The sequence below is a fragment of the Hipposideros armiger genome, unplaced genomic scaffold (assembly GCF_001890085.2).
Source record: "Hipposideros armiger isolate ML-2016 unplaced genomic scaffold, ASM189008v1 scaffold_559, whole genome shotgun sequence".
Classification (NCBI taxonomy): domain Eukaryota; kingdom Metazoa; phylum Chordata; class Mammalia; order Chiroptera; family Hipposideridae; genus Hipposideros; species Hipposideros armiger.
In genome coordinates, this window is record NW_017731909.1 from 683,940 (window position 1) to 696,788 (window position 12,849).

At 37.5% G+C, this 12,849-nt stretch overlaps 1 protein-coding gene across 1 annotated transcript in view; it reads left to right on the forward strand.

Annotated features, from left to right (window-relative positions):
• Positions 1–12,849, forward strand: part of PTPRZ1 (protein tyrosine phosphatase receptor type Z1) — a 190,490-nt gene that overhangs the window by 99,384 nt on the left and 78,257 nt on the right. Inside the window, exons 4-7 of the mRNA XM_019623701.1 lie at positions 1,353–1,448; positions 2,395–2,461; positions 8,532–8,689; positions 8,837–8,987. Coding sequence (XP_019479246.1) covers positions 1,353–1,448; positions 2,395–2,461; positions 8,532–8,689; positions 8,837–8,987 — 472 coding nt within the window. The remainder of the gene's footprint in view (positions 1–1,352; positions 1,449–2,394; positions 2,462–8,531; positions 8,690–8,836; positions 8,988–12,849) is intronic.

The window sequence follows — 12,849 nt, forward strand, 5'->3', positions numbered from 1 at the left end:
TTGTTTGTTTGTTTGTTTGTTTGTTTGTTTGTTTGTTTTAAACTCCCTCCATGTTGTTATGCAAGCTGGGAAATTGAGGGGCAACCTTCACTTGCCCTTTTTTTCCTGGTCTCCCACATTCTACAGTCAAGTCTAAATTCTGTCCCTAAATAATCTGGGAGGTCAGGAAAAAGTTCACGCCACCTTTGTCTCTTTCTCTGATTATTACATGTTCCTGAACTGGCCTTTTACTGTCCAGCCTGCGTCTTTCCTCACTACCCCTGCCCCCAGCCATGCCCCCTCTCCACCCCATTAGCTGAAATGCATCAAGACCTGCCATTGCCATAACTCCGGAGACCAAACTGCAGGCAGGGACGCCTCCCAAACCTGCCTGGTGTGGGCTCTGCCTGCCCCTCCGGCTTCATCTCTTCCATCTTCTCTCCCATTTGCTCAGCTGAAATCCTAACAAACTATTAACACTTCTCATTTCCCACGTTTCTCCTATTGTCTTGCCTACTGGCTGTTCCCAGAGCTGGTCCCTCTGACCTGAACACATGTCTGTCTTGTCGTCTTTTGAGCTGCTCATCCTTTAGGGGTCAGTTTAGAAATCCTGTCTTTGGAGGGATCCAATGATCACCCCAGGCAGCAGCCTCTGCCACCCTCTGCTTCACACACACTGTTTCTCAGACATTAATCTTCTCAGAGCCTTTCTGCTCTTCCCTTAATGACGTTTCTCAACTAGCTGACTTGCCTGATTTTGAAGCCCACGACACGAGGCGCACCCAATTATAAATGAGAGTTGAGGCTGTTATCGACAGAAACATGGACTGAGTCAAAATTTAACAAGAGATAGCCTCACAGCAGGAGAGGAGACAAAATAAGGACCTCTTTTGATGTTTGTTAGGTAGAAGCAGAGTCCTTGAGAGTTTCTCTATCAATACAGTACAAGACGATACTGTCCAAAAATAGTAATTTAGACGGTCAAGCAAGGCTTGTCCAGTCAAGAAACAATGCAACCATATTTGAAAGAATTCCAGCAAAATAGTTGAAATAACATTTGATCATATATTACAGTTGACAATTTCTCTAGTAAATGATTACTTCAGTGCCGACTGGTAATCTCAAAGGGGTGATTTCAGTTCTAGTTATATCTAACTTTGTACTTCCTCATTGCAGGGTGATAAATGATAGTAAATGCCATTGTATGTACATGTAATTGATAAAGCATTCGGAGACTAGACAGAAGGTAGAATTGTCCAGTTTATGGACTTTTTCAGAGAGAACTGATTGAATTGGTAAATTCTGTTATTGTCTCTTAGCTGATTTTTGTGAACTCTTCATATATAATAAAACCATCATTGTTACATTTACAGATGCAAATCTACTGCTTTAATGCGGACCAATTTTCAAGTTTTGAGGATGCAGTTAAAGGAAAAGGGAAGTTAAGAGCTTTGTCCATTTTATTTGAGGTAATCATTATACATAGATGTAACACTAACCTAATTCCTTTTTTGATGCATGAGATATTGATGTGAAATCTCAAAACATACTGTGTACCAAATAGAAGAGCTCACAAGTAGGCTAATAAGTGGTGGTCGGGTCGTTTTCAAAGAGAACCCCTTGGCTGGTATGTTTAAGGGCCCCTGTATTCATTTATCGGTAAGTCACTCCCAGAGGGAGCTAACGGTGCTCTGAGTGCTGAGATTCGCAGATTTGTTTATGCAAAGCATCATGATGGTATAGTAGTGACTGAATCATAACATTTTTAAATGTACTTTTCTCAGTGGAAAATTTAAGAGATTTCAAAGGTTTTTCTTTGTTTTGTTTTTACCTTGCTGTGAAACAAAAAGTGTGCATTTGGAGGACTTGACTTTTGAATACTTAAAATGGAACTCACTGGGCCGGCCGAGTGGCCCGTTGTTTAAGAGCTGGCTTGGGATGCCAGAGGGCCCCGGTTCGGATCCCATATATGAGGGCCAATGACACTGCCCTCTACAGCTAAGATGCTGAACAACAGCTCAACCTGGAGCTGGGCTGCAGTGAGTTGCCAGCGAAGGCGCAGGCTGCAGCCCCTGCTGCAGTGGGTTGCCATGGGCTACCGTGTGTAGCCAGCAGCCAACATGAGCAGCCGTCCAGAAGCCGGTTGACAGATCTGCCTCACCTGGGAAGAGCGCAATGATAATAACAACATGGGCCAGTGAAGCAACATCCTCCACAACTAGGCTGAAGAACAAAAACAACTTGTCTATTCCCATTCCCCCAATTCCTCAGCACTGTTCCCATCCCCCAATTCCCCAATTTAAAAAATATATTTTTTTTAAAAAAGAAATGGAAATCACTAATATTTTCATGTTATTAAACAGTTAACCAAATATTTTTATCCCATTTTTAGAATGTTGTATTCTTCTCCAACAGGTTGGTTTAGAAGAAAATTTGAATTACAAAGCAATTATTGATGGAGTCGAGAATGTTAGTCGTTTTGGTAAGTTATTTGGAGAAATCTCTCTCTTCCAGGTTCTACTTGGATGCATATGAATTTTTTACACTATTACAAAAACCAGTTGTTCCAAAAGAAGGAAGGACCAGTTCTCACACTTGATGGTTTATACATTTCTCACTAAAGAACAATTTATAAATTTTTGTCACCTAGAAATCACTAAATGTTCATGTAAGCAGGAAGTTGAAGTTTTCTAATTTTATTCTTGAAAATAACCTCACCACATCATGCATTTTAAGTGTATTTATCTGTTCTGCCTCTGCATTGAACAATCGTAAAAGATTCTAATTTATAACTTGAAACCAGTTAATATTATGCAAATCTTATTTTAAGGTAGAAAGGTAAATGTAACTCAAGTTAAAATATATTCCCTGGTGGTTTTCTTGGTAAGTCCTTTGCTTTACCAACAAGACAAGATAAGATTTTTGGAAGAAGGTAGATGTTTACATACAAGAAGATGCAACATGCTCTGATAGTGTTTTCCCTGCCATTTCAGGTCTCTTGTAATTTGTCACCACAAATGCTTTTGACAACATTGGCAAGGGACAGCAAACCTGTTATTATTATTTTATTGTTATTAAGCACCCATGCACAGGGAATTAATGCTGTTCTGAATTATGACTAAAATGATAATTTTTCCTCTCTGGGAAGCTGCAAAATTTGAAATCAGAAATGAAATGCATGTAGACCCTTTTCTTGAAAGCTGAAGCCTGGCCCAGGGTTGATTTATCTTTGTCAATTACATGTCAGGACCTGAACTGACCAAACTTTCAGGAGTCAGGCATATATGAACTCCTGCAGTGCAGCTGTTTGTTTGTTTTTCTTTGAAAGGTGCAGTCAAACACAAAATGAAGCTGTTATCTCCCTCCATCCAGGTTGCAAAATTCAACATGGAATGCCATGAGCCATACTTAATTTTTTTTCTCATTTAGTCAGAAAGTAGATTCTATTAAGACTGTAAGAAGGCAGCCAGTATGAATTCCTACACTTAAAATTGTGTGAGAAATGAATTCTGAATATTCCCAGGCCTTGCACCAGTCTGTGGGAACAAGCGCGATGCCAACACTGGGTTGGGAGTCCTGGCTTGTGTCACTGGGACACTTTGGCCCCCGGGTCTTGAGACCTCTTCAGTGTTTCCTGGGGATCTGTAGGAGGGAGCTCACATGAGCTTAGGAGACAGTTTGCTCCTGTTCTTCATGAAAGCTTACTTGTTAACATCTACTGTTTGCAAGCCACTGAGAGAGGTGCTTCCCAGAGCACCGCTTGCCACATAATACCCTCCCCAAGAATATGGCCTCCCTGGCAGCATTATTCTGTCTACATCCTGGCTCTTCACTTGAAAGCAGAACTAATAGTCTCTTGGGCTGGCTGGGAGCACACACTACCCTGCCCTATGTTAACCCATCTATCTTCTGTCACTCTGCCCTGCTACTTGTGTACCAACTTCCCCCCTCCTCTTTTACCAAAAAAATTACATCCTCCATGCCTTTCAATCACCCATTAGAAGCTTAATATTTCAATATATTCAACAAGGACACCTAAGACTGTGCAGTAAGTGGTAAAGCCAGAATTTAGATGTTAATGTGTCCACAAAGCTTGTGGAGATTTCTATTAGTTATACACGTATGTTTCAGAACACACATGAAACACATGTCGATATTATTTGAATGGTTGTTAGATATGATCCATGTTAACTAAATGAGTTAAGTCTCCTAAAGTTAAGCGTTTCCATTTTGAGAGTTCTTGGATTAAATCTCTTTTAGAATCTAGAAAATCCCCCAGTGCCTCGCACACTGACATCTTCCCAGTGTTGGCCTCAGCTTTGCTGCTGGGAACCTAGAGGATTGAAGGCAATGCTTGTGTTCAGACAGTGACTCTGAAACTGCAGCCAAACTCCCAAATCCTGCTCCATGTTCTCCATATAGCGTGAGTTATTCAAAACACAACATTTTTCAACCGTCACCCAGATCGTAAAATCCATCTTATTATAATGTGGGCCGGTTGCTCGTTTCCTATCTTCCTCTCCAGGAGGCAAACCCATTTCCCTTTCCTTCTCTTCCTTTAGAGCAGCGGTTCTCAACCTTCCTAATGCCGCGACCCCTTAATACAGGTCCTCATGTTGTGGTGACTCCCAACCATAAAATTATTTTCGTTGCTACTCTATAACTGGAATTTTGCTACTGTTGTGAATCATAATATAAACATCTTTTTGTTTCCCGAGGGTCATAGGCGACCCCTGTGAAAGGGTTGTTCGACCCCCAAAGGGGAGAGGAAAAGTCAGAGGGTGGGTGAAGTGGCAGCCATACAAAGGTAGTAAATTAATACTCCCCAAGCAGAACCCCACCAAAAAAGAGAACTGTTAGGTGAAATGTTTTAAGTTTAAGGAAGAGACACACCTCAGATAACATTGTCAGTGACTGTCAAACGGGAATTTTCATTAGAAGAACCTGTGGTGCTTTCTGAATCTCAAACTCAGCCCAGGAATTTCTGTATTGAAAAATCCTCACAGGTGCCTTGAGGTAGCTCCATCTTAAGTCTCATTGTACTAAGTAATAGGAGGAGTTGGTTTTAAGCACTTGTGGTCTCTCCTTAGTGCTGGCCCTGTTATGGTCTTCATCTCCCTAGTTTTCAACCTCCTCATCTTCCCTCCTCCCGATTCCAACCTCCCAAATCCAGGGGGATTTAATTGATTGGTTCCTCACCTATACATATGTTCAAATGAATAGTGATTGAATGAAGGAATGAATAATTGATCACAAATAGAGCAGTGTTGGCTCAGGTATGAGTCTCTCTGGTGGTACAGATGAAACATGTTTTTGCAAGCCACACACACACACACACACACACACACACACACACACACACACCTTAGTCCAGTTAGCACTATTGTAGTTGAAAAGTCTTGTGATACCCAAGACAGAAACCTTGGACATGTATCTAGATAACAAAAAATTAAGGTACGGAATAGTGAACATGTCCATAAGAGAGACTAGATGTGAGTCCCTGAAACTCACACAGGAAGAACAGATTCCATATTGGAGTGAAAAAAGGAAAAATCGAAAACTTTCTTCTGATTCTTTCTCTTCTTAACTTTTTTCCCCTTTAATTTCTTTTTCAATTTCAAGAAAGTTTTTTATTTCATCATCCCTATTCTCATTTTTTCTTTCCTAGTCTCTAGCTCCCCTGGTGTCATTTCATTTTACGCCTAATTTAGCAGTGAGTCAGTTTCTGGCTCACTCCTTAATTAGTATTCTCCACATTCACATTTCCACAGAATGTTTGCAGATAAATTGTGTCTTCAGCAGAAAAAGCAAAAATCGTAGTCCATGGATGAGTAAGGAGATTGTTTAATCACAAGATTTTAAATTAAAAACAAAACTAAAAATGGAAAATATTTGCATGTTAAAAATAAACATTTTTCTCAAGTTTCAGAGAATTTGAATCTGAGTCTGAATTCTAATTATCTCATCTTGACATTGGAGGAGAGGAAGACATACTTTTTTAGAAGTTACCAATTAATCTATTTAGAAGTTACTAATTAAACCAAGCAGAGCTAGAATTTTCTAATGAATGAAAACTAGATTTAGGTGATATACTCGTATACACAACACTATCAATTCAGTCAAATAGGTTTTTATTTCTATCACTGAGTCTTACATTCAGACTAGAAGGAGTTATCTATAACTATATTAAAAGCATTCTTCCTTCAAAAGTTTCTGTATTGAAGAAAAATTAACATTCATTGATTGAACTTTTAAATGGATGTATTTTTTTTTCTTTGAATCTTTCTGGATAAGGTCAGTCTTTTTAGAGTTTAGAGCTAGAGTAGACTATTATTAGGTCATGTAGTCCAGTCATTTCATTTTCTAACGAGTAAGGTGGGGTTCATAAAGACTAAAATTTTGCAAAGGCTTCACTCTACTTGGGTTTTCAACCCTGGCTGCATATTTGAAAAATGCAGACGCCAAGGCCCTACCACTAGATATTTGAATTTAAATGGTCTGGGGGACCAGGGATGTCTGCGACATTGGTGTATTTTGTAAAGCTCCCCAGATGATTTGCATAAGGGGTGAAACTGCTGTTCTACATTGTGCCACCTCACTTAGACCAGATTAACTGGGCTTTGGGGACGATTTCTTTTGGCCTAAATCTACCAGCTGGAGCAGAGGACATGAATAGGGCTAGGTAGTTAAGAGGATGGGAGAGTGAGTTAGACACAGGTCTCGCTGGTAAGCAGATTGCTGCTTACACAAATAGCTAACTGACCAATGTAGTGTCATTGGTAAGTGTTAATCGGAAGACACAAAAACAAAATGAGGTTATTCAAGGAGAAAGGTAAATTGGATTGTTTCAGGATTCTAGGGCTAAAGGAACAACTTAGGAAAGCTCTACAAATTTTTTTGTAGTAATTCTCTATTCTAGGTACAAGTTATATATCTACTTGTATATCTAGCAAAATTAAATCAATAGTTATTGTATTATATATAATTCATATATATAATCCAATAAATATGATATATATGTATATACATTATCCAGAATTTATTTTCTACTCTTTGTCTTGCCTTTTTACTCTTAATAGTGACTATTGATTAGTAGATGTTATCACATATTAAAATTTATCATTTTCCTTTTATGAATAATACTGTTTGTATGTTATTTCAGAAATCTCAACATACCATAAGGCTACAAAGATAACTTTCTCTGTTTTGTCCTAAAAGCTTTATTATTCTGTTCGCATTTAGATCTATAGTCTGTTTAGAACTAATTTGTGCAATTTATTTAGAACTGATTTGATGTGAAGTATGGAATCAAGGTTCACTTTTATTCCATAAAGATACTCAACTGATACAGCACTGTTTGTTGAAATTGCTGTCCATTCCAACTCCATAGGAACTTTTTCTGTCATGAATTGAATGACTATATATGTGTGGATCTGGACTCTTTCTCTTCCATGTTCACTATTTCTATTTTTCCATAAAGATTTCACTATCATAATTTTTATAGTTTTATATGATAAGTCTTACTATCTAGTAGCAAAAGGTCACCAGCTTTGTTATTGTTCAAGAGTGTCTTAACTTTTCTTTGTATTTCCAATTAAATTTAAAAATCACCATGTTAGTTAACATGCACACCATCCTGGGACATTGATTAAGATTTCATTGACTCCATAAATTAATTTGGAGAAAATCAATATCTGTACAGTACTAAATCTTCAAACCCACAAACATGGTATTTCCCCTTATTTTAAGATTTTATCTAATTCTCTCAAGAAAGTTTTGTATTTTTAAATATAGATGTTATATACATCATTTGTTAGATTTACTGATATTTGATATTTTGTTGCTTTTTTAAGTTGTTTTAAATTTCATTTTCTATTGTTTGATATTTTTATATAGAAATAGAATAAATTCTTGTATATTGGTCTTGTGTGTAGTGACTTTACTAAATGCACGTATTAATTTTAATAGGCTGTACATTTTTTCAATATTTTACGTGCACAATCATGTTATTTCCAAATATGATGTTATCATTTATTCCTATCCATCTTTATGACTTTTTTTCTTATTCTTACTTTATTGCACTGGCCTGGTCTTCCAGTTCAATGATATAAATGGTGATAGCAGGAGATCCTTGTCTCATTCTTGATCTCTAGGGGAAAACCTTTCAACAAGACACCTTTAAATCTGAGTTTATTTATGGGCTTTTGAAGATAATCATCAGAATAAGATTTTGTTTTTGTTTTCTACGAACTGATATTGAATCTCATCAAATGATTTTTCTGTATTTATTGAAATGGTCATATGATTTCTGAATATCTTTTATATGTAAAGTAATCTCTCTAGCATCTTGCTGAGGTAAAGACGAAGCATCTAACATTATGTAGTGACATATGAAAGAAAATTTGAAGTATGCCGTTTTTGAAATGTATCTAAAACGTTCTTAAAATTTCAGTTCTGACTAAATACATAATAAAGCATATGTCTGTGTTTCATAGTTTTGAACAGCTTTCCAGAGTTGGGATTCCGCTGAGATGTATGTTATTACTTTGTAGGGAAACAGGCTGTGTTAGATCCGTTCATACTGTTGAACCTTCTGCCAAACTCTACTGACAAGTATTACACGTACAATGGCTCGTTGACGTCCCCTCCCTGCACAGACTCTGTTGACTGGATTGTTTTTAAAGATACAGTTAGCATCTCTGAAAGCCAGGTAATCTTGGAAATTCAGACACATGAAGTAATTGGAAGAAATCTAAAAAGAATGATTTTCTAAGCTTTACCACAGAATATCTAAAGCATTTACCGATGTCCTTGAAGCAGGTATGTTACATTGTATGTTAAATGATCTTTTTTTCAGTTGGCTGTTTTTTGTGACGTTCTTACAATGCAACAGTCTGGTTACGTCATGCTGATGGACTACTTACAAAATAATTTCCGAGAACAACAGTATAAGTTTTCTAGGCAGGTGTTTTCCTCATATACTGGGAAGGAAGAGATTCACGAAGCAGGTATGTATTGAAATATGATTTTTCTACAACTCACCCAGATTCAGGGTTGGAGATAATTGTGATATAATGGAAAACATGCAAGACAGATTTTTAGAAATACTTTGATTATTAGCTTTGTAGCTTTAGATAAACTATTTAACATCTCTGAATCTCAGTTACCACATTCATAAAAATGGCAATTTAAAAAATGAGTTCGTCCCCACATAATTAACCCCATTTGGGGAATGAGAAACACTGAGACCCAGTAAGGAAAGTGATTTTTGTAAACCACACAGTAATAGATGGCAAAGCCACATGCACACCTCCAAATTCACTTTCTGGCATTTGCCTGTGCTAAGAGCTACAAAAAGCAATGAATAAGAGACTGAGGTGCTCAGAGCTTGGGTAGGTCACCTCTGGGGTGATCAGGGAACCTCAGTGAGAGAACCACATTGGAGCTGAGTCTTGACATGTGACTTGAGTTGTAAAGTGTTCATCTTTGTGTCGGCAGCTCCCAGAAAAGAGCTAGCCCTTAGGAGGGATTGAAGGCAAACACTCTGAATAATTAAGGAATAAAAAGGGAGTCTTTTCCCCAGTGCCTTCTTTAGGGGAAAAGGACTTGTCCTTGTCAGGCCATGGAGAGGACGCGGGGGTGGGGGGGGGGGCATCCCTGCAGCGCCTCCTATTTCTTTTGAAGCTGCCCCAGCCATCAGAAGCCTTTGAAAGTGCCCGGAGGACACAATCAGTTGCATCTATTGACTTGTCCTTTTCATTTTACACTGAGGATGTCCTGGTTCATGAAAGAAATAGTTGAAGTAGCCATTGCTTTGGAGACTTAAAGCCTTTCCAAGTCCATGGTCTTCTTTGATCTCAGCCCAGCAGTGAATTTTGGGCCATGTAGAGTATTAATTTAACAATCCTCCCCTTTTGAAGACCAGGCATTAAAACAGCATGTTTTTATTATTTTAATGTGATATTTGTGAGAATTGTTCATCCTTGAACAACAATAAAAAAACACACACACACAAGACAGCAGTGATAAATAGCTGCATTTAATGTGATGTTAAATTTCAAATTAAATTGCCCCCAAATTAGGAAATTTAATTATATTTCTACCAGCAATACTAAATTCTCTGACATCCTGTCTGGTAAATAATAGACAGTTGATTAGAAAAAAGAAACTGGATTTAATAATCTTCTTTTCTAAAATACAAATGACCAATTAATGAGTCAAATCAATATGATTCATTTTTGTCAGTTCTATTTTATTAAAACTCTTCCAAATCGTGTGTCTTTGCATGGGAGGTCCTGTTCGGTATTTCCTTGGTGTTTACTCCTCCCCATGTAGCTTCCTTCTCTCATACTGAACTCTAAGGAGCCTTGAAGAGGGCAGACCACATTTTCCCAGGTTGCACTTACCTGTGCCCCTTCCTCATCCTGGCACACTCTTTCCTGCTGTCTTTACTTGCTTATCTCCATATTCTTCAAGACTCCAGTAGACCATTGCACCCACTGGGGGCCCAACTCCTACTCTACCTCCATCTCCATCCCCACTGCGTCTGGCTGAGGCCCGGGCACAGGACTGCACTCATGGAGACACCGTACCTATAGAGGGCACAATAAATGATGCCCATTTGGCATCATGTGATGCGCCCAAGTGCTCCTCTGTTCTGTGCATCCAAACTTCATAACAGTTGCTATCGAATGATAACTGTCTGTTTACTTTTTGTCTCCTCCTCCTGACTCTGAACTCCATGAAGGAAGTCACTAAATCTTTCACCTCTTTATTGCTGAGCTGAAGTAAAGTTCTCATTCATCACATGTTTATCAAATGACTAAAAGAATCCATTTCCATATAATACAAATACTTAATGGCTGCCTTTCGCACCATTTAATGTGTAAACCCATATGCAGTGATGATTTAATGTAAAACACTGTTGTTTTGACAATTGAGTGATAAAGTCCAAAATTTGTAACAAAAACAGTAATAGCTACCATGTATCCTGTGAACCAGTGGGTTTAAGCAAGCATGGGCCTCTTTTTCCCCATTTTACAGTTTGGGAAGATGATATTAAGTGGTTTGTCTGAGTTCACAGAACTATAAAGGACTGTCAGTATTTGAACCCAAGTCTACCTGATTTTAAAGACTTCCAAGTATCTCTCCACTATTTATAAGAGAACATAACTTCTGCGTCCATAATTTTTTTACCTTAATGACATGAAACTTTACAAAAATAGTAATAGCTTTTTTCACAAACTGGAGTGATTGAATTCTTGTTTTTTCCATCATGAGGATTTGCCTTCAACAAGCACTTATTATCGTTTGCCGTGTGCTTATTCCTGTGATGTTTTTTCTTAATGAAGACACTATCTCCTTTCCACTTTCTTGAACTGAGTTTCAGAATAAGAGTTGAATTTTACATTTATGTTCAGCATTCAAGTTTTATGAAATTTAATCTGAAAATAAGTATTACATGAACATTTTTTAAAGTCAAAAATATAGATAAGCACACAAAAGAAAGTAAAAATCTCCTATAATGCCACCACGAAGAGATAACTGCTATGAGCATTTTAATAAAGATCCTTCTTTAATTTAATAATAATTAAATTAAAAATACATTATTATTTCTCACAAAAATGAAACTGTAGTACATATATCTATGTATTGATTTTGTTTTACTCAATGATGTAAATATATTTTTGACACACCATCTTTATGTAGTATTCCATTGGATAGTCATAACAACTTATTAAACCAGTTTCTCAGTTTTGGACATTTAGGTTGTATTTATATATTTTGCTATTATAAATATCTAACACCCTCATTTTGACCAAGAGAGAAGTAAGAGTTGGCATGAAAATTGTCAGAATTCTGCTTCAATGACTGCATTATAGAAAAATATATTTTCCAAAATTCATTGCAAATAACTGCAAAAACCATGCGAGGTCTGTGTATCCATGTAACTTCCTAAGAGTACAGATCAAACCTTATTCATTTCTGCATTCCCAGCAGGAACTCAACAAGTGTTTCTGCATGAATACATATTTTACCAGAACATCAGTCCTCTATTTTTGCATTTCTTATGTGGAGCTGACATTTATGAGAAAGGCATTTCTTTTTGGCATCATGGAGAGGACACTGGCTCTTCTAAGAATCACAGGATTTAATAGAACTATTTGATATCAAAGGAGTTAGTAAAAGCTGTCTTTTAGATAATGAGAAATATGTGTGACTATCCTTACAAACATAGTATGAGTGTAAAGTAGGTGAGGTTCAACTTTGCCCCATGCCTTCCGGACACCAGATGCTCTCCCCCTGCCCTCTTAGCCCACGAGCAAGACTCTCCTTTTAAGAAGCAGAGGCTTCTTGAAGCGCAGTGGGGAAAAGCTTGGGCTTTGAAGTCCTTAGGCTTTGAGTTTCAAACCCCAGTGCCAATACTTGATAGTATTAAATAATATTTAAAATACTTAATTTCAGTTGACTGGTTAGCTCCATAATAGGTTAGAGTGTGGTGCTGATAACACCAAGTTTCCGGTTTGATCCCCGCATGGGTCACTGTGAGCTGCTCCCTCCTTAAAAGAGTCAATTATGCCATTGAAGCATGAAAGTAATGTGTAACTATTGACGATGGCTGTTCCCCAATAAAATTTAAAAAAAAAACAAAAAAACCTAATTTCTCTAAGTCTCAGTTTCTTCACCTATAAAATAAAGAGTTAAAATGCCACTTTGTACAGTCTTTATGAGTTTCAAATGAGCTAAAGTTTGCAAAGCAGAACAATCCTTTGAAAATAATGTGCTCCAGACTTATAGCTTCTATTATTGTATTGTGTGTATACTCTCATGTATACATGTGTGCGTGTGTGTGTGTGTGTGTGTGTGTGT